Here is a 23,062-nt window from a genome sequence, read left to right as displayed (position 1 = left end):
AGGTTGCTGTACAAACATATATTATTGTAAGACCAGTCTATTGTATGGTAATGTTTGGAGGGTGTATGTCTGCCTTTTGTCATTTTCATGAAAAAAACCTCATATGTGACATGATCAAGGGGAATGAGTCACATGTCGGTAATTTTCAATTAGAGGTTTTTACATCATTTCTGGCAATTTATTAATGCTACATTTTGATGTAAACCCCATCAAAATTGGACATCTGGTTACCGAGTTATGAGCAATTTATCAATGGCCGAAAACAATATAAAACAAAAGAATTTGAACACTGTTTTTGTCAATATCTCGAAAACAATATTAGCGACATCCGACTCATTCCTCTTGATCATGTCACATATGTGCATGTAAATGGAACTGACGGTATTTGGCTATTAAAATGTTCACCCCATCATGCTTTGAAACACCAAAAAATCTATTATTTTAGTTACGGGGAAGATGGGGAACAACCATAGCTATATCCATGGTATCAATGAGGCGTTCCAAAAACTAATGAAGAAGCTACAGTGAATTTACACCCAATGTCACAAGACTTTCTTTAATATTCAGCAGTTTTTTTTGTATACTTTGCAAATATTTTCTCTAAACATGAAATTTAATACAAAAATTGCATTAATATTACTGCCATTTTTTAACCGATCGAGCTAGACCCAGTGGCGTAGGGGGTCATCATATTGGGGGCACTGACCATGATTGAGGAGCACAGGGTCTGATGGGGGAGGGGCACAATTAAGCCATTTTTTGGCAATTTTCCTATGTGATTGTCTAAATTTTGCAATCGATTGGAGGGGCACGTGCCCCCGGCCCGCTATGGCGCTATGCCACTGGCAAGACCACCTTCCCCATACCTTAGCTGGTACCTATAATGTGCTACACAAACTTACTGACACATTTCCCATAGGTCCATCTTCATCACTGTATGTGCCGACGATAACATTGACATTCTCTATGATGCGTTGGAAAGTCTGGTAGAGATCCTCCTTGTCCATTTGCAATTCAAACAAGGCACGATCCATCTTGTTGAGGAATAGGACTGGCTTGATGCGTTCAGTGATGGCCTGACGAAGGACAGTCTCTGTCTGGGCACATACACCTGTTAAGAATAACATTAAAGGAGTATCTTGTGATTCTAGCATCCTCTTTTTATGACATTTTTTCAGCAGATATCCACAAAAAATTTGTTCCCAAAATTTCAATTGATTCTGATTTTGTGTTTGTGAGTTATGCATGATCATGTGTCTTACTCTGCTCCATTGGCCACTATGTTTTTGGCCACTGTAATTTTGTTCTGATCCAGCATGTAATTCAAATTTGACAATATATGTTCGCTAAATGAATTAATCTGCAAAAAATTTTTTTGTCCATAAACATTATGCAGCCAAAGATTTCCTGTACGTGGTATAAAAATCTCAACTTTTTTGAGAAAAATGGGGGATGAGGCTGTGGATCACGAAATGCCCTTTTGATTTTTGAAAAAATATCTCAAAACTTTTTATGTTGGAGCCTATGGCTAGCACACAGGGCATTAATGAAAGGTTACGGTTCGCTATCTCTAAGGTTCGATATCTCTAAGGTTCGTTATCACTAATTACGAAAAAGGTCCGCTATACCTAATTTCGATATCACTAATTTTGAAAAAGGTTCGGTATTTCTAAGGTTCGATATCACTAATTTTAAATAAGGTTCGCTATCTCTAATTTTAAATAAGGTCCGTAATATCGAACCTTAGAACTAGCGAACCTTATTCTAAATTAGTGATATCGAACCTTAGAAGTAGCGGACCTTTTTTTAGGTATAGCGAACCTTTTTCTCTATTAGAGATAGCGGGATTCTGATCTCCATAAACTTTACACGTTAGTGATAGCGAACCTTAGAGATAGCGAACCTTAGAGATAGCGGACCTTAGAGATAGCGGGATGTCACCTAATGAAATACTGTGTCTAAATAAGTTGTACAGTACACAGTGGCAGAGCCAGGGGGCATGGGAGCAGCTATGTACTCCTCTGTGAGAACTCTTGCCCCCACTCTTGAATGATGAAGGGTGAGGGAGGGGCTATAAAGCTATAATAATTTGTCCAATCAATCAAGTTCTGTGTATGCCTATATCATCAAGACTTACCACTCACGCAGTCTACAACCACCAAGGCGCCATCTGTTACACGGAGAGCAGCTGTCACCTCAGATGAGAAGTCCACATGTCCTGGAGAATCAATTAGGTTGATCAAGAAACCTTTGCCTTCCTTTTCTTGTTCAATATACTCAAGATCCTTGTCGGGTAACTCGTAGTACATTGAAATGGCGCTGTAAGAGACAGATCAGCAATACAAGTTATTTGGTTTTTATTGGTGATAATTAAGCCAAGGAAAGGCTATTGATCTGTGCTTTCTGGAAAACTTTACAAAAGGATGTAGCTGGGTTTGGTGCGAATTTGGTTTCAGGAAGGCACTTTTCAGTGGTGTAGTGTCATAGGGGCATGGGGAACATGTGGAGGTACATCCCCCAATTGATTTGAAAATTCCACAGGATAATTCTGAAAAACAGCTTGTACCCCCTAATCATGGTCAGTCCCCCCACAGAATGACTCATGCTATGCCAGTGGCTCTTCTCTTTTTAATGTCAACATTCCACCGGCGTGTCCATGATCTTTTCCTGCGGGGCTCAGCCCCTCTTTCAGATTTATGCGGAAGGGGGGGGGCTTAATGGCTAAAATCACCAAAAATGGCTGATTTTACATCTGCATCTGTTAGCTACTGTGTAATCTCCAATAGGATGTCCAACACAGGGACATGATTTTTAACAAAGTGCGGAGGGCTTCAGCACCCAAAGCAGGGCTGTCAACTTTTTGGAATTGCTTGGCGTGAGACAGAGGCGTACCGGGATTGCCGACTCCAATGTTCATTTTCCACCATGATTATTTGAGCCACGGCGCTCGGGAATGTGAAAAAGGGGGGTAGGGCAACATACTATTCATGAATGTGAGATTTTACCAATTTTCCAGCTTTTTGCGTGAGATTTAGTACCTAGACGTGAGATAATACTACCTTGGCGTGAGACCATGAGAAAGTGACCCAATGCGTGAGACTCACGGCCAATGCGTGAGAATGGCTGATTTTACATCTGCATCTGTTAGCTACTGTGTAATCTCCAATAGGATGTCCAACACAGGGACATGATTTTTAACAAAGTGCGGAGGGCTTCAGCACCCAAAGCAGGGCTGTCAACTTTTTGGAATTGCTTGGCGTGAGACAGAGGCGTACCGGGATTGCCGACTCCAATGTTCATTTTCCACCATGATTATTTGAGCCACGGCGCTCGGGAATGTGAAAAATTTTCCAGCTTTTTTATGAGATTTAGTACCTAGGCGTGAGATAATACTACCTTGGCGTGAGACCATGAGAAAGTGAACCAATGCGTGAGACTCACGGCCAATGCGTGAGAATGGCTGATTTTACATCTGCATCTGTTAGCTACTGTGTAATCTCCAATAGGATGTCCAACACAGGGACATGAGAGTTGACAGCCCTGCCCAAAGCCCCCCCCCCCCCCTGGAAATGCCACTGCATTCATAGCAATTAGCAGAGAGGCCTCACCACTGGTGTAGTCAGGGGCAAAGGGCAGCTGCCCCTGAGAGAAGTCTTGCCCCCCCCGATCATAGATTTTTAGGCTATTTTGTACTTTTCAGCCCATTTTGACCATTTTCATCAAAGTTTCCTCCTTGAAAGTTGCCTTGCTCCCTCCCTCCCCCCTTGGCCATCATCTGAAAAAGTGCTGGCTACGCCACTGGGCTTTACATAGGCCTATTTGAGGTCTGTACTCTGTACCATCTACTTCAGTATCACAACACCCCACACACAGCTACACACCCTCACCCAGTCACCCCCTCATGATCAGGAACCCCCATCCCCTAACACCCCCCCCCCACACACACAAATCTTACGTTGATTTGATGGTTATACACCTGTCCCGTTCATCATCTCTAGTATCAGTAATCCTCTCCCCAGTCTTACTGGCTGCAACTATACCAGCCTTGACCACCAGAGAGTCGGTCAGTGTGGTCTTGCCATGGTCAACATGCGCTATGACCGACATGTTACGGATGTTTTTACGCTTGTCCATGATGGACCGGATCTGGTCGATTGTGAATTTCACCTGCACATGATAAATTAAAACAGAAAAACATGGAATTTAGTACTTTTTACTTTTTAAACTTTGCTAGCCCAAATGTTTCATTTTTTTTTTAATTGTCTAAATTTTGACAGTGATGCTAGGGTTAAAAATTACCATGCAGCTTCAGTGTTACCTCCCTCTTGAAATAAAAAGAGATTCTCGATCTCCCTCTTGTAATACACAAAATCTTTGCCCTCCTTGCACACCAATATTTTAAAAAAAACACCTTTGGGCTGTGTACTATTCATGAGCCCTGGGATAGGGTAAAATTGGGGTGGTGTAAGCTGGAAGAGGGTTGGGGTAGGTATTTTTGGGCAGTTTGAAAAAAGGGGGGTGGGAGCCACATGATTTTGGCACACATGCATTTATACCTTTAAAAAAAAGGTTCTAAAAAGGAACAGGAAAACAGTTGAAAGTTCCCCTGGAAGTGCCTCCTCCCCTTGTCCTCTCAGTCCACCCGGGCGGGGGGCACTCGAATATGAAAGTGACGTACCTGTTCACACCAGCGTACAAAACTAGGGGTCTATCAGCAGTGGCGTGTGCAGCACATTGAAAGTGGGGGGGGGGGGCAGGTTGTTCAGTTCCCCGAATGGAGTCTGATTTAGGTGTGTAAGGTGCGGTTTTAGCGTTCCCAACCCCGAATTTCCCCGATGACCAACAAAGGGGGCACATGCCCCCTGCCCCCATTTGCTTTTACCACTGTCTATCAGTGTAGAAATTTTCAGAAAAACAGGGGTGTTGGCAATGTCAAAAATGGGGTGATTTTGAATGGGAGCGCCCAAAATTTCACATCATTAACAATCAAAAGTAGCTTTTTACCCAATTTTACAGTACAAAATCGACAAAACTCATTTTTTACAAAATGCACGTGAAGTGCATCAAATTTTGAGGACTAATTATTCAAAAAAGGGGTCATTCAGTGTAGGCTACTGAAAAAAACAGGGTCATTGGGTGTAGGATTAGCCAAAAATAACAGGGTCATTTCATGGGCACATGACGCATGTCAATATATGGGAGTGCCCCCCCACCCTGGACTCTTTAAACTCAGATTTGTATTTATAAGATCTAAATTTATAAAATTCAATTCAACTTTTTTTTTTTTTTAAAGTTTGGATATCAAGTAAGTCAATGAATCATCTCCATATTTCTGAAAAATCACTCTCCAAAGAAGTGAAAATCACTCCAAATGGGTGAAAATAAAATATTACTCCGAAAAGAGTGAAAACCACTTCTAAAGAGTGGAAACCACTCTTTCCAGCTTTCAAAGCTAATTACTAGTTTAGAATTAGAAGTATAGCGATTTTCACTCTCGGTTCTTTAACTCTTTTTGGAGAGTGGGGTTCACTCTTTAATTGCATTAAGATAGAACAAAATCAAATTTTACTACAGAACATATAACTTGATACACAATACTAGTTCTCTGACAATACAAACTATTACTCTTCACTATTACAAGCCTAGCCTATAATAGGCCCTACACAATGAAAGAATAATAACATGGAATAATTTATAAAACAATAATAGGAATATCTTATTTTTAGCATTCACTGACACTGGATATAGAATACTGGCACCCCCGGATGGCATGATCCCCGCCCGGGGTACCATCATCAGTCCATCAGCAAAATTGAAACACAATGATTAAAACAATGACAGTCTTTTAATTTTTTGTGTTTCTAAAACAACAACAAAAAATACTCAAATTATAAATGCCCATATTGGTTCAACAACAGGCCTATAATTATTGAAGAGCAAATTTAATTTAAAACATCTCCCTTGACTAACATGACTAAAATCATCTCCCTTGATCATCTTTAGCATCAAATGAATAATTTCTTTCAATAGAAAATCAATAACTTACCATTTTGCTAAAGTACTTTTTCCTCCAAATATCTTCTTGAATTCCTGTATTTTCTTTAGTTTTAGCTTCTTTTGTTATATCCTTGACGAGTAAAGATGACTTGTACAAAATACTAATCCGGGCAAATCGCCAAACCCTATATGGTTACATCGCGAACCGCTTCAATAATGCTGCAAGATAGCTTGCAGCTCTTTTTATAGAGAATTTTACTATTGCACCACCAAATGACATGCATCCAGGGACCATCTCATCCCATTATGCCAGCTTATGCCATACCAACTATTGCTGCCATTCTGTCAGAACGGTTCTATTTATAAACACCATTCCCATTGGTTCTAGTGCAGGTTCTAGTGTATTTCATTGCATTGGACCATGCTTGATTGATATGCATGGTCAAGGCCAAACTATGACGTCATCAGCCCGAGCCTTTCGCCTGGTTGTGCAATCAACGGCACGGGTTTTTCAAGGAATACTTGTTTGTTTTTGCCTCATCGTACTGCATGATGGGAAGCATTTCCATGTCAACAACAATCAGTTCAGCAAATCCGTCAAAACGAGCATATATACCAAAACGGGATGTACATCCCGAACGGGATGTATAAGCGGGAAGTACATCCCGAATGGGATGTATAAAACGCCATGCTTACAACCGGGCGCCCAGCAGGGCCCGCGTATAACTAAACTCATTTGCAGTGATTTATTCCAGGACATTAATTAGGCCTATAGCCTTTCTTGCAGCACATGTTCTCAAACGCGATGGAAAGCAATTTATTTTTATTTTAAAGATTGTAATTAATTTATTTGTATGCAATATCAGATTTAACCAGGGACTCAAACAGAAGATAGATCAGCCAAACATTGTTCTCTTAGTGCAACGTAGAACCTTCTTTTTTCCCCGTTTTCAGCGCCTTATAGCAATGATACTATATAAAGAACCTTAAAAAGTTACATAAAGCATAGACTCTACTTTTTAGAGTAGCCTACGTGTACATGCATATAAGAACCTTAAAGATTTAAATAGGCCTAGTAGAACAGCGACTTTCAATCTAATTCTAATTATTTCAAGGACTCACATCGCAAAGTTAAGAAAAGTGAAAAGCAGTAGGCCCTATGTTGTTGTTTTTTGGTTTTTTTGGATAAAACCATTTGCTTGGCTAGGCTAAAGAAGATTTCTCTTTTTGATATAGAATCTTTGAAGGGTTCTTAATGTTCCATCTTTAGACAAGGAAATGCTTTATTGTAGAACCTGGAACCCTTCAAAGGTTCTAAGTAGAACAGAAAAAAGTTTTTAGGCGAAAAAAATATACATTGTACTAGAACCAAAAAGGGTTATCACTTCTTTTCACTTTGTGATTAGTCCCTGAACTATTGATTATTATAAACTCAAAACTCGAAATTTGACACTCGATACTCGAACCTCGAAATATGAGACTCGCAACTCTAAATATAAGACTCGAAACTCGAAATATGAGGCTCAAAACTCGAAATATGAGACTCGAAACTCGAAATATAAGACTCGAAACTCGAAAAATGTAACTCGAAACTCAAAATACGCGATACGAGACTCGAAACTCGAAATATAAAACTCGAAACTTTCGAAACTCGAGACTCGAAAATTTGACTCGAGACTCGAAACTCGAAGATAAGCAACACACACGAAGTAGCACTATAGCTTTTTGAGTAGGCCTATTCTATACTGATTTTCATTCAATATGCAGAAGTCGGTTTTAGTGGTTTTGTAATTTCGTCCCAACCCTATTATAGGCCTAACACTGACCCCAACATTTTATTATAAACTGTAAAAAATAAAAATAAAAACCAAGAATTGCGAAGCAGATGCATGAAATTGCACTATAACATGGGCATAGGCCTATCCTCGATATTGCTCAACATTTAAAGATCTTACCATTTTTAAAACGAGTAGCCTACGCAAAAAAATTAAAAGTTTATAAATTGCTTTAAAGTGAAGGATAAGTCATTCAAATTGTCATTTGGTATTTTTGAAATAACAAATTTGGCAAAAAACGAAGAAAACAGCAGTAGTGACGAAGTTGAAGCCACATTCAAATACATGTATACTGTAAGTATCTAAATAATCGTGTAAAATGTCTTATTTTGTCTTAAATACACGGCTTTAGGCTGAACCACTCGCATGCTGTGTTAGCACATCTATGACAAAACAAAGGTACCAAAACCTGAATTTTGATGATTTTTACGAATGTCCGGATGAGCAAATCACTGAATGGGCCTTTAAATACATTTATAGCAAAAACTAAAAATGTCCTATACCTTAATGGTTATGGAACAAAGGTCCCCCCCTTCGGCTCGCCAAAATGGGCTTGCCCCTCCCCAATTACCCTCCCCAGGGCTCATAATAATTATTACACAGCCCCTTAGTGTAGGCCTAACCAAGAAAATCATGCATTTATTTCAAATCGTGTTTCAAATCTATTAAAAACATACCTCAAATTGCATTGAAGATTCAAACATTTTGGTTCAAGATTGACATTAAAATTTGGCTTCCTATACCATTTTGGTGAGCCACACTGGGGTGCCTGGGGTTCCCCACAGTCAGGAAATTTTACAAAATAGGTCACAAACAACCATTTTCCTCTATTTTATCACAATTTTAAACTTCACCTAGGAAATACCTTTCAGCCCCCCGCACCAAAATTATTAAGGGAGCTGAACCCCCCCCGTTCCTGAGCCTATGATTTAAGCATCAAAAAGATATTTAAAATATTACAATTCTGAAAATTCACCAAATGACGACTCAACACATGCCCTGATGTGCTGTAGAGATTGGTATGGTGTATCCAGGCCCGTACACAGGATTTTGTTGGGGGGTGCTGATTTTCAATTTCGTGAAAAGTGGACTTTCTTCCCAAAATTGGGACAATTTTTGACCAAAAAAGCGTACAAAACCTGATTTTTTTGCTCGCTACGCTCGCAATTTGTGATATTTTGGGACCTTTTGTATACTTTTGCAAATGGGGGTGCGTACGGGCCTGGGTGTACGTGTATCAGAGAAGATCTTCTCTGGGTGTACGTTGTGTTCGAATTTCCGCGGAAAATCCGAGCAGCTCGACTACCAAAAAATTGCGGGGAAATATATCATAAACTTGAAGGAAAATGGTTCCTTGAATGCATGATATTTTAACAATGAAAAAAATCATGAGCCGAATTATTCCTCTCTGCCTTTTATTAAACGCATAACAGAATATTGGAACTTGATTACTGGTGAGGCCGGGCTGGTGGCCTACTGGGAGCTACTGGGTACGGTGGGCAAAATAATTTACTAGGTGGGCTAAATTAATGTCCTCGCAGTTTTAACGGAAGGGGCTTCGCTCTACAAAAAAGACCTTTGCATACATTGACATTTTCTGTAATGTTCAGTTTCTAAATTCTTTTCGCCAGCGTTAGCTGGCTATCTAATTCGGAGATCGTCTTTGTTTGCTAAAGAGATTACGGGGTACTAGCATTGGTTTGAATTACTTTGGGGAACTTTTTATGGTGAAAATATATAATAGACCTGTTATTGGATTTGTAAGAAAAAGAAAGTATGTTTTGCCGTTTCAACGAATGAAAACGAGTGAGAATTTCAAAAGTTATGGTTTGAAGGAAATATGACATTAAAAGTTCATGCCAGGCCTATAATAGTTTCCACAGCATATCAACGAAAGAAAATTATAGAATCCTTGTTATCAGGCGTTCTTAGATTTACATTTGCAGACCACCTGGAGATCAGCACAGCATGAGATGTGAGTGTATTGATAACATGATTAAAACCTTTATGGACGTAAAAGTCAAAGTAAAAATATCCTATATCCTGTATCGTTTTATGGATAAAAATGACTCAAAATGTCATTAATGAAATAATTTATATCTTAAACATCAGTTTTGTCTTTTCAACGGGAAAATTTCGATGCAATTTCAGGGCCTATTTTTGATATGGGTATAATTTATATACATGTAGGCCTATTATAATTGAACAATATCAGTCTTTATACATTTTATAATGTGCTATATTAAGTATAAATTGCGAATTAATATAAAATTAATGTGCATGTATAAGGCAGTAGGATGGCAGTTTTTAGCCAATTAACTAAAAACTGCATTTCTTTATATTAATAATGAGCTAAGGGTAGCCTAAAAGGCAGAAGAGACAAAAAGACAGAGCTGTCATGTGGACTGTCATGAAACATGATGGATCATAAAAAAGAGTGATCCTAAAAATGCCACCACCCAAACTAATTACAAGGCATCTTCTGCATTGAAGCTGGCTTTCCCTTTAAAGGAAATTTTTATTATAGCTTAGGCCTATAATAGGCCTAAAGCGTTTTAAAGTGTATCCGTAATATATATCCCCCTTTTGACTTGCACCCTTTCCATTTTCAACTTAGGCCTAAATGTTGATAAACATTTTGAATTTTTTTCAAAACCAAGTGAATTTTTACTGACTACATAATTATAATGTGTCGTCCTACAAACAATATTGTATAGTGAGTAAAAATTTACTTCGTTTTGTCAAAAAGCAATCCAAAAATGTGTAGGCCTAAGCCTACATTACTGAACAAACCTGCATGATGAATCTATTCAACGAACTTAAAAGTTGCTTGCCTTGCACAGCTGCACCCCTACCAAAATCCTCCCTTGCTTAACAAAAATCCCCCCAAACAAAAACAACATAACAACAGCAACAAAACAAAACAAACGAACAATGAAAAACAACAGTAAACAAACAAACAAAAATTTGAATGAAGTAGGCCTATTGTGCGTGTGCGATCTGTGCGACTTGACTGATCAATATTTAGGCCTAAAAGTGCATCCTTCAACCATTTTAGCTCATTTTTACATCCGAGATCATATCTTCAAAACTGTTTTATTATGAGCTCTATTTTTTGCAAATGATAGATATAAGTCGTGACTTTCATCTGAATGTTGGAAACACATTTTATAATGTCGCCACATTCGTTTGGGCCTGCTTTTTCTGCGACAACCTAACTAGGGACCCTGAATTCTTACAAAATTAGTTTTTTCAACGTAAAATCCAACTTTGAGGCTCTATAACTTTTTTTTTGCAACGGTAAACCTCTTTTTTCCCACGGTTAACCTAGGGGTAAAATTTTGTAAGGAATCGATTAAACATGTTTAAAATTTTCCGAAACCATGAACAAATTTCCGCCAGCGTGTTTGTCACACCCTACAGTGGTCACACCCTACCCTGGTACGCGTTAGCGAATACGAACTGCCCACGTGTTTCATTTCCAAATGCGCCATATACATCCCGATTGGGATGTACATCCCGATCGGGGTATACATCCCGATTTGACGGATTTGCCGAACTGACAATCATGGCTGTCCCAAATCACAATCCTCCCCACGGAATGGAAGGCTACGATTTTGGTGCTTTAAGCCCAGAACAACAAGAAAAACTTAATCAGTTTAAGGTAAATGATACTTTGGGTTTCTGTGACTTTCAGATTTCAATAATGAAAAGCGGTAGATGTTACAAAACTGCGTAAAAGAACACGTTAAATCATCATGTCACTGTCAGACATAAAAATTTAATTTTAAGCTTACCAATTTTCTGATTTATTCATGTATTTGCTGTTAGAGGGTTCATACCACTAAATCCGCGTGTGAAGCGGTTTCCGGTAAAAGTTTATCACGACTATAGTCCCAACTTTGCATAAAAAATGTGCAAAATCGGTACAATATTAACAATTTTAGTGTTGCAAATCGTGTTTTGTTAGAACTTGTGAATGTGATCTCTACTAATTTGAACAGAAAACGCTAAAATTTGAGTGATGTTTACAATGATGAGCGCATGAACACACGAGGTCAAAAGCGCGTTAGCAGTCAGGCGTAAACACGGGAAAATCGGGTCTTTTTATATGGCGCTATTTTTCTCAAAAAGTAGACCTAAAATATGGTATCATTTTCAGATATGTTATGCAGAATTTTGTTCTGATTAAAATGATATCAAATATATATTTCAAATTAAGACTTAACTTGACTTATAGCCTAAAACGTGACCCCTGTTTTGCACGTAAAGTCTATGGAAAGCTATTTGGTGGCATGTACCCTTTAAGGAGCAATTCCATGCGTTTTCCGCGCGTCTTTATCTATTTAAAATGCACGCGAAGAAAAGAGGAGGGACATCAGCAAGCGCGTTCATGGACGCCACCAGGTTTTTCGCTGTATGTGCGTTTGCCGCGAATAGGCCTGCTTTTATTTCCAATTTAATAAAAGTTCCGATTTTGGTAGAAGTTTGAAACCTTTTGATATGAATAAAGAAGAGTTTCAAAATATTGAAAACATTGTTTATTGGTGTTTAAATTACAAAGAAGTTTTTCAATTTCATTGTTATTTTTAACCAATTTTTTGTCATTTAAACTCAAGTTTTGGCCTTCAATTTTAATAAAATTACATAAAAATTAGATTTAAGATATTTAAGTTTCTAGTTTGCTTTATTTATACCACTGTCCAGTATTTTAAATTGTTATAACATTCAAAGTTTCATTTATATTAATATTTAATTTCAACTAGCCATTCATTACATTTGCTTTTTGGACAAAACGGGTTAAAAGTGACGCTGGAGGGGGGGGGGGTAGGCCTAAGTTGATTGACATTTCTTGTCTTTTTAAATATTCTGCAGGTACTGAGAATGTTTTAATTTTGAAGTTATGCACTTGCAAAAGATGTTCAAAGAACGTTTACTATTAACATCAATTAATATCTTCATGAAAATAGCAAATCAGCAACCATTGTGCATTCATGTGCATCAAAATGACGAAAAATGGCAATTGTCGGCTATCATGTTTGTGCTTGAAATCGGCATCCTGTCTAAAGTATGAAAGAAAATAACCCAAAATTTCTTACAATTAATTCAAAATGTAGTGAAAAAGATAACAAAATCATTTTCAAGGCCTAAAAGCGATGTTTTAGCCTCTTCAAGGGTTCATACCACTAAATCCAGCGTGTGAAGCGGTTTCCGGTAAAAGTTTATCACGACTATAGTCCCAACTTTGCATAAAAAATGTGCAAAATCGGTACAATATTAACAATTTTAGTGTTGCAAATCGTGTTTTGTTAGAACTTGTGAATGTGATCTCTACTAATTTGAACAGAAAACGCTAAAATTTGAGTGATGTTTACAATGATGAGCGCATGAACACACGAGGTCAAAACGCTGTTAGCAGTCAGACGTAAACACGGAAAATCGGGTCTTTTTATATGGCGCTATTTTTCTCAAAAAGTAGACCTAAAATATGGTATCATTTTCAGATATGTTATGCAGAATTTTGTTCTGATTAAAATGATATCAAATATATATTTCAAAGTAAGACGTAACTCGACTTATAGCCTAAAACGTGACCCCTGTTTTGCACGTAAAGTCTATGGAAAGCTATTTGGTGTACCCTAGAGAAGTCTGAAGAACGACACTTGTTTGATATATATTCTAATACTAGCATGACTAGCGTACACAGCGAAAGTATGCCTGCATGGAAGTGGGATTCCAAATGGATGGGTAATATTCATATTAAGGGACCGCTCATTATTTACAGGGGGGCCGGGAAAAATGTAGGGGGGCTATGTGATTTTCACTTAAACAAACAGGGGGGGTTATGTGATTTTATTTTTCCTGATAGGGGGGGTCAGGTGAAATTTAATATTAAATTATTCACTATGATTATGATTCACTACAATATTTACCTCGTATTTAGCCATTTTAGCCACAAAATGTCAATTTTTAAAAGCTTCTTGGCAATTTATTCCTACACCATATTTTGAGTTTAGCTTCAATATGGCAACATTTTTGTGCGCTTCGCACGCATTTGTGTCATAAACTTATACACATGTCACTTGTATGACCCACCCTAGGATAGGTATGTTCATAACATTTTGAAGTTCAATATTTTTAGCTGAAAGTTCTTTCATTTGAAAGAGAATCAAATTACCTAAACAATAAGGGGTCAATCATGTTTCTAGTGCATATACTTTTGAAGTTACAGACAAAAATAGTGTCACCAAATTGTTCAAAATTTTGTGTGTGAAATTGTGACAGCAGGCACATGTACAATGTACACTACTGTATGTGACCCCAGATGACCTCCTATTCTTTACTGCAAGAAAGCTGTTTTGGATGGTCTTGATTTACACACAAATTGCTTTTGCGCTTTAACAAGCGTCCACTTGGTGGAACATAGATTGCACTATGTGATAGCTTATGAATCCATTATTATGCCAGTACCAACATAAGTCAACATCACTTAGGTTTTGGTTGGCAAAATTAATTTTTAGTAATTTTTTTCCATTGAGCCCCACAGTAAAGCCATTTTTTGACTGTACATGCACATTCCACTTCCCTATGGACGAATAGCGCCACCTATAGTGTGTGATGTGAGCCTGACTACCTAGGACCCCCGGGGGATGTGCGTCATGGTTGGGTCATTTACCACCCAATTAGTGACGCAGGGTACGGTCATTTACTCAATATGTGCGTCACAACATACCCCGAGGGGTGCGTCAGTGTCAGTCACTTTACCTAGGTGCGTCAATGGTTAGGCGCATCAGTGTCAGTCAAAATACCTAAATGCCAAAAATGGCGAGTCAAATTTGCGTCATGAGGACAGTCATAATCCTTAACATGTGCGTCACAATTTTGACCAGGGGCTCAGTCATTGTCGGCAAATGTCAGTCATTGTTGTTTAGACGCACATGTGGGTCATGGTATAGTTAAATCCGACGCACCTATGTAAAGTGACTCACCACTCCCGGGGGTCATAGGGTGGGTCATACAAGTGACATGTGTATTATTCTCTCACCAAAAAGTGCTGGATTCACATAATAAGTTCAAGAAATTTTTCCAACCACCTCATGTCAAAAAGAAATCTACGCCACTGTTCAGCACTTCAGCACATTAACCATATGGCAGGGTGGCAAGTCAGTCCCCTCCCCTGCTCAGTCGACAGATGTATTGTGACAAAACTTATGATTTGCATCTTCCTTTTGGTCTATTTTAGACCCTAAATTAATCCCATTTTTTTAGTATCAAAATGCCAAATTGCTGCGCGCTTTGCGCGCATTTATCTCAGAAAAACCATTCTGTGAGTAGATCTGCGAGACGTGCCCTTGTAAATTCTGGTGTTGTTTTCATCTTGAACTTGAACACGAATGTCAAAAATGAGAGTTATAATTCCATCCATTCTATAATGTAAATCATAAATATGAGTGCTAGGGCAGCTCCTCTGATAGCTTCTGATGCTTGGAAAAAGCATAAAACTTGTATACTGGATCAAAATACTGGGACTAAATTAACCAAAAGTTGAGAAAGCCATATGCATCATCCTTTGGAATGATTTTAGGGCACATATTGTCCTTAATTTGTTCATTTTAGCTTTTTTTTCGCGCGCTTCGAGCGCATTTGTCCCGGTAATGTTCTTTTAGTAGCAGATCAGTGGGACGATTTGGAAATTTTGCCCCCTGGCTCGGTGACTCCGATACATCTCTCTTTGAATTTTAGCATTGATACTATGCTAACCAATCACGAGTGCGTTGGCATGGTTGGGTTCACTACCGCGTTACTCACGCACAGTCGCACTCGCTGGCGCACATATCTCACAGTTTACGCAAAAAATCGTCACACTATTGATAGCTGCGTTCATTCAATTGGAATTCGCACTATAAAGTCTCATGTGACCGAAGTGATGCTGATTTAACGAAGAAAATGTACATTTCTTGCTTTTCAGATCATTTTCCAATTTTTTTTTGAGATAAAAACTTTCTAGAAAAATAACCGGTTCACTTGTTTACTAAAAGTTGTTTTGACCTTATTTTTATACCCCATAATTTCCTCATTTATTGAAGCCCTGCCCTCCTTCCAATACATTAAACCTGGACTCCAAATTGTTTGGCAACTTTGACCCTAAAGACAGACCCAAGGCTCGAACCCTCACAGATTTTATCCTGGCTGACAGGGCAGCGCCTTAAGTTAGAGAGCCCTACTCAGCCATCTAACCATCTCGCTTAAGCTAAAGTTGATTCTTAGTTTCCCGTCACCCGCCCACATCACCTTTTCAATTTAACCAAAACTTTCATTATTTTCATAAAAAAGTCAAATATCTGAAAATTGAGATGGAAATAATCAAAATTGAAACTCTCATTTATTGCATTATTGGAGTGAGTTTTGACAAATTTATACTAACTTTATAAATACCGGTATACATGCATTTAAATTTGAATATAAATATTTCTTTTCAGATACAAACAAGGCAAGCAAATGAGAAGTATTTACGAGAGCACCCTGAAGTTGATCTCCTACTTGCTGGATTTCTAGGGTATGGAAATGTGTTTCTTTTCTGCATCAGTTGTTAAAATATATTTAAGTTGAAGTTCATGAGATGGGTTAGGTTCCAGGTGTATGCAAAAGAAAGAGCATCTTATTCCATCAGATAGGTAGTTTTACAATCACTGCAGGGTACATTGTAGGCTAAAAAACACATTGTTGTTTGGGCCTCATTTACACAAAATATATTCACTTGTATTTAAAAGCTAGCACCGTACTGGTATGCCCAATTTAATACTGGCCTCCAGTTATAGCTCTCTCTCTCGAATACAACAACAACAAAACAGTTTGAAGCACACAGTAACCTTCTAAAGTATGTAGCATTTCTGGATGATAATCAGTCTCAGACCAAGGCCTCAAACTTTTTTTTTTATTTCTAGGGCTACTTGTGAAACAAATCACCCGTGTAAATACTAGGGCTGCACGACATAGGCATTTTTAGTACTCGACTAATCGCCACCCAAATAGTCGCGACTACGACTATAGATTGGTGACTATCAAAGGTCAAAATTTGCTTGAAGTTCAAGCTTACTTTTTTTTGTTCAGAATACACTTAAAACATACACTAATCCTTTTTTGCTGAACCATGAAATGGATCAGCCTATAATTGCATATGTTACTAGGTCCCTAGGTTACTAGGTTACTAGGTCCCTAACTAACCATTTGGTCTGAAATGGACATATCTCTAAATGCCACGAAGGTATGACCCCATGAGTGGTGTCATATGAAAGAGAAAACATAAAGAATATAATAAAAATATTTCCAAACGTCAAAGGTCATCCAGGGGTCACAGGGGTCAAAAAAGGTCATTTCAACCAAAAATGCTCCGATTGAGCTTAAATTTAAATGCAATGATCCCTATGACAGTCTAAACATGTTTAAAACATTTTTACATTTATTTAAGGTCATTAAGGGGTCCTAAAGGGGTCAAAGGTCAAGTTGTTCAAAATGCTCCAATTGAGCTGAAATTTAAACGCTATGATCCTTATGACATTCTAAACATGTTGCAAATATTTTAAAATTCATTTAAGGTCATTAAGGGGTCATAAAGGGGTCATAGGTCAAGTTTTTCAAAATGCTCCAATTGAGCTGCAATTTATATGCAATGATCCTTATGACATGCTAAACATTTTAAAAACATTTTAAGATTCATTTAAGGTCATTAAGGGGTCATAAATGAGTCAAAGGTCAAGTTTTTCAAAATGCTCCGATTGAGCTGAAATTTAAAGGAAATGATTCTTATGACATTCTAAACATGTTGCAAATATTTTAAAATTCATTTAAGGTCATTAAGGGGCAATACAGGGGTCAAAGGTCAAGTTTTCAAAATGCTTCAATTGTAGGTATAGGCCTACCACAATATACTGCCGAAGCCACATGGTTCAGCTATGGTGCGGTTATCGCTCTAGTTAATGAAATATCTGGGTTTTTTTGTTCTCATTTTAATTGCATAGTTTTAAATTTAAATTCTACCCAAAAATAGTACAGCAAATACAATTTGATTCTTTGGTTTGTTAATTTACAGTGAAGTGTTAACCAAGAGACCGGACAACGTACGTGACTTTGCAGCTGATTGGTTCACCAACCCTCAGTTACCCGATATGGTACGGAGTCAACTGGAACAGAGAGATCGCACACTTAGGGAAGCCAGATTCAACAGAAAACTATGATACCTGGTTACGCATTGGGCTTCCTTCCAATCATTAGGATCCACAACATGCTCATCTACCAGGGCACATTTCTTTAACCCCAATACAGTTGCACATTCATTGAATGACCTTTGAAAATTTGGGTACACAAACTCATACTCTGCAACTTGAGGTCAAATTTTGCTTTATGGTTGTTTAATTGAGGTTATTGAACTATGGCATTGGGATGATGCTATTGTGGTCCACAGTGAGTGGTATTATATTAGAACTTTGTTATGTATAAATATGGGACCAGTGACTTCCTGAAACAAATTTATATTCACATTGAAAAAATTGTACAGAGTGCATGATGGGAAGTTGGCAGTAGTATTCATAAGTTGAATAATGTATTGTAACAAATGAGGTACATGTACAACTAAAGAGTACCCCCCCAAAAAAAAAAATTATTGTGTTGCCCATTAATACATAAAATTTGTGGATAGAGTCAGGCTGTATTTTCTACCCAAGGGTGAATATTTTTCTAGAAGTCAGCCAAAACAATTATTCACGCTTCATTCGAGACTTTTCTCAACTGTTTTCCCTACATTTTCTTACATTGTACTTCCCCAAAATGTTGCAAAAATCGGGTCGGTCGGGTAAGGGCAACACAACAACAATTTTACTTTGCCTAAACAAGGACATTGTGTATATTTCCTGCACTAGCTTCCAGAGAAGTACGTCAGTCTTTTGCTCTGATTGGCGTAAGCACCCTGTTAATGAGTAACATATGCGGAGATTAGTGTTCCCTTCAAAAGCACTGTTCTGCGCCGACCAACGTTTTGATGTGTAATCGGCCAATCAGATTATCGGTTTGTTGTTGATGATTGTCAGACTATTCAATCAGCCAATCAGAACCTCACTTTGGTGTTTGTTTACACTCTGCCGTTCTTCTCTGCCAGAAACTGTAATGCAATACATCTGGCAGTGTTCTAGTAAAATGATTGTGTATTCTATTTGATAACACAGGGTATTTGAGGCCACAATGTTTTGTGAACTCAAAATTACATGTATAAGAGTTCATTTTATATACCGGTACTGAACATGTGTGATGCAAGTGAATTAGGGGTTCATTCATAGGATTGAGGGCATGATCGCTGTTTATGCTCGAGGCGTGAGCCGAGGGCATAAATCAACGAAATCCTATGAATGAACCCCGTTCATACATACCCAACATTCTGAACATTGTTAGCAATTCAATACAAATGAAAACAATATACACGTTTAAATAACATTTCCATACCGTTTTCTTTCAAAAATTGGGAGAAAATGAGTAGGCCTACTTGCAGGAAGCAGCTCGGCTCATAAGGTCAACGGCCGGGAGTCAACGCGTTCATCTTTTGCGCTCCGCGTGAGATGGGCAAATCGTTGATCACGTTAATTGGGTTCCAACGCTGCGTGACGCTGCTTGTTTATGCCCTGCGTACTGGTCATAAACGGAATTTATGACCAGCAAAACAGGGCCCAAATCCAATCAGAAACGTCGTTATATCGTGAGTATGTATGAACATGCCATAAATGTTAATCACGTGTAACAATCTTTTCTGAGTGAGTGTATATATTGCGTTCATTGAAAATTAAAATTGTGTGCATTTCATTGGGTTGCCCCAAATTGTTTAAATAGGTAGGCAAAAGCAACACAAACCATCACAAAGTATTATTCCCTATTCCTGGTTTGTTTTTAGCAATTGTTTTACTTTGTTTGATTTGCACGGTGTTGCTAGTTAGTCTCAGGTATCACAGTAGTGCACTTAGCAGGGTAAATAATTACTGCTATATATGTGTATTATAACACTATTCATGTTTTAGTTCCATACACACACAGTCACACTGAAGATATTAACATTCAATCACAATTTTGATTTGGTCATTGGTTCTGGTACCATACCATTAAAACTTATTTTTGGTCAGTTTGATTTGGTCATTGGTTCTGGACTTTGGTAACCAGCACCATACCATTAAAACTTATTGTTGGTCAGTCTGTCACATAAGACTGCAGACTACACTGGCTTTCAGAAAAGAGTGGCACTTTTTGCTCTAATTGATGTGAGCACCCTGTTGATGAGCAACATACGCGGCGATTTGTATTCCCTTCATGAGCGCCAGTCTGCGCCAGCCAATGATATTTTTAAAGCGTAATTGGCCAGTCAAATTATCGCCGGTCTGTTTTAAGATTGTGACACAATTGAATTTGCCAATCGCAACCACACTTCCATGTTTACGCTGTGTACACTCTCAACATGTAAACAAATGCCATTCTTTCAGCTAGCAAGTGTAAGAGACATGTTTTTACCTGTTTCACTAGTCGATCACTATTGACATTATATTATCATTGATGTTAGTGTATCACCACCTGACAGTTTAGTTCTAACTAGGTTTAGTAATCTTTGCTTGTACTTTATCATGAAAACTAATAAATAAATTTTAGGTTTATTTGTTTTAAGTTGACACTTCTAAAATTGTTTGGATGTAATCTAAATTCACTTTGTTTCACTTTGAGTTTGAAAGTGGGGGCAGTGCTTTTATGAGGTTGCGCCACAAGAGTGCGGACCAACCACTCCCCTAATATGCATGTGTATAGATGAGTTGACCTCAATGTTTATCAACAAAGGCAAGGGACTGGTATATCGATATGCTTGAGTGAATCCCATTCAACCACTACACTGTTCAATAGCCTTATTGTGATGTGGCGGGAGTTTTAAAAACATGAGCCCTGAACAAAATATGATGCGTGTGCATACTGCCAGGCATTGATGTCAGAAGTCAACTCATCTATATGTTCCACAGGATTAGGTTAGCATGCATGATTGAATACACACCTTCATGTCATTACCGAACTTGAGGTGGAATGAAGTATATTTTCTAAATAGTAAATATGCTCATTATAATTATAAAAAGCACCATTTTTGAAAGGGAAAAAGTAGAAAACCATCTGCATCACTTTGGGAAAAGAGGATGTAGCTAGGTAGCTCCTCCATCCAGGAAATCCGAATGTTTCAATTATATACCAGTGAAAACATAATATATAATGTAATTAGTATTATTTCAGTGTGTAAAATGTAGTTTCCCTTTGCACCTTGATTGATAAATAAAAAGTTGTACCTTTTGTTGCAATTGAGTTTGATATAAAACATTAGGCTGCATGATTGACGAATCAATGAATTCACAAGTGTGTAAAAAGGTCCAATTTTTTTAAACTTGTGGATCTTGGTATTATGTGTGTGCTCATTCTCAACGACGTATGCAGCATGACCAAAGTACATTTGTAAGTTCCAGTATAACTTGGAAATTTCTAAGAAGTAATCCCCGGTTCCATCATCTTTTTCGATTTTCTTTGTTGTTCATCAATGCTTATACATTTATTATTCCATTAGATGGTAAAGATGGACTATAAAGTTGTGCAATATATCAGCTTAGTATTTGGTAAACCTTTGTATTTAGAACCATTTTCTTGCATGCACATCAGTTGTACTTACAGAGTTTGTTTCCACTCTAAATACTCAAAGGATTTCTTGAACTAAAGTGTGTCTCATCTCAAATTAAGAGTAAGTCCATGTCAGGGGCCATGTTGGATTTCACAGTGACAGATTTGAATCAGTGCGTTTACGCGATTAAATTGCCAGCGTATGGACCAAGCAATCATCCTTCTATGCATGTTTGTACGCCCTGTGGCTGTGGGGTTAGGTTAGCACATGCGATTCGAATCTGCCACTGCGAAATCCAACATGGCGTTATTCACAACTTGAGATGAGACACACAATAGGGCTAGAACATGTTTATTTGTGCAATATGATACACAAATTGTACTTTTCCAATAGAGCATGGAAAAGCAAGATTTCTTATTAATATTAATTTTTAAGTATGGATAATGGAAGTGAGAATCTATTGAGATTCCAGGAAAGTTGAAATCATTTTGTAACTGAAGCGATATTATCACGATAATGGGCTATTCCAGGTTGTGATCAGAACAACTGGAAGTTAGGAATTCAACTGATATGATTTAATAAATTGGAAGGCAATTATTGCTGTTGTGATTTCAGCATATATGTACATGCTTCTTCTTTCTGGTATGTGCTCAACATGGGATCAGTTTATGTGGAATAAGTTGCCAGATCTTTTGGAAATTCTCTACACAAGTTGAAATCCATACATCCCCTATGGAAGACTTAACCTTAATCTCCCACACAAGGGGTGTGCTGATTTCAAATGGAGTCACACATTCAGGTAATCCAATTTGATATTCACACACCCTCTGTGAAAGATTTTAAAGATCATGTCTTCCACAGGGGGTGTATGGATTTCAACTGGAATAGCCCATTGCGTGAGAACAGGTAATAATTTGTGAATAGAAAATGTATACATGTATATGTGTCAGCATATTAATGGCAAGTCATTGCTTTTATCTTTGCATTTTTCAATTTCCATGTTTAATGTAGATACAAAATGCATTATTTCATTTCACGATGTTGTGCCCAAGTTGGATAACGGAGCTCCAAATTTGTTGCTTCATTGTAATAATTACAATCTTTGTTTTCAAGATGTATATATGTATTTATTGAGATGACATGCCCATTGTTGAGACATTGGAATAAAAGGAATTATTAGTCATGACAATTGTAATGTTTATTTGTCAATTTTTGGCCCCACACGTGTGGGGCTTATGTTATCCAAATAAATGGTTGGTTGGTTGTATGTCTGTTTGGCTGGCTGTCATTTTTATCCAAAATGGGCCAGACACTTGAGGAAATAACGAGCATGGAACAGTGCCCATTCTCCGCTTAATTTCACCCTTGATTGCATTAAAATATGTGACCGTCCATCTCGAAACGCTCGTAAAGTCAGCAAATGTGATTTTGAGTTGGGCCTACTGTAAGTCAAAATGTTCATGAAAGTCATATTCAAGTGTGTCAAGTTTAACTAACCCCCAAACTCCGCTTCTGGATATCGTAAAGCTTAAGACATATAGGCCTACTTTCTAAA

At 37.9% G+C, this 23,062-nt stretch overlaps 2 protein-coding genes across 2 annotated transcripts in view; one reads left to right on the top strand and one right to left on the bottom strand.

The window, feature by feature from the left end:
- Window positions 1-4,164, bottom strand: part of LOC140159053 (elongation factor 2-like) — a 28,614-nt gene extending 24,450 nt beyond the window's left edge. The window contains exons 1-3 of the mRNA XM_072182381.1: window positions 3,956-4,164; window positions 2,138-2,319; window positions 903-1,111 (exon numbers count right to left, since the gene is read on the bottom strand). Of these exons, the coding sequence (XP_072038482.1) occupies window positions 903-1,111; window positions 2,138-2,319; window positions 3,956-4,134 (570 nt within the window). The 5' untranslated portion in view covers window positions 4,135-4,164. The remainder of the gene's footprint in view (window positions 1-902; window positions 1,112-2,137; window positions 2,320-3,955) is intronic.
- A 7,227-nt stretch (window positions 4,165-11,391) lies between these two features.
- On the top strand, window positions 11,392-19,072 carry LOC140159052 (RIIa domain-containing protein 1-like). Its single transcript, XM_072182380.1, has 3 exons — window positions 11,392-11,496; window positions 16,313-16,389; window positions 17,923-19,072. The coding sequence occupies exons 1-3, from the start codon at window positions 11,401-11,403 to the stop codon at window positions 18,065-18,067; spliced, it is 318 nt and encodes a 105-aa protein (XP_072038481.1). The 5' UTR covers window positions 11,392-11,400; the 3' UTR covers window positions 18,068-19,072.
- Window positions 19,073-23,062: the final 3,990 nt, after the last annotated feature.

This window comes from Amphiura filiformis, chromosome 8 (assembly GCF_039555335.1).
Source record: "Amphiura filiformis chromosome 8, Afil_fr2py, whole genome shotgun sequence".
NCBI lineage: Eukaryota > Metazoa > Echinodermata > Ophiuroidea > Amphilepidida > Amphiuridae > Amphiura > Amphiura filiformis.
Note: the sequence above shows the minus strand (reverse complement) of the source record. Positions and strands in the feature narration are given on the sequence as shown.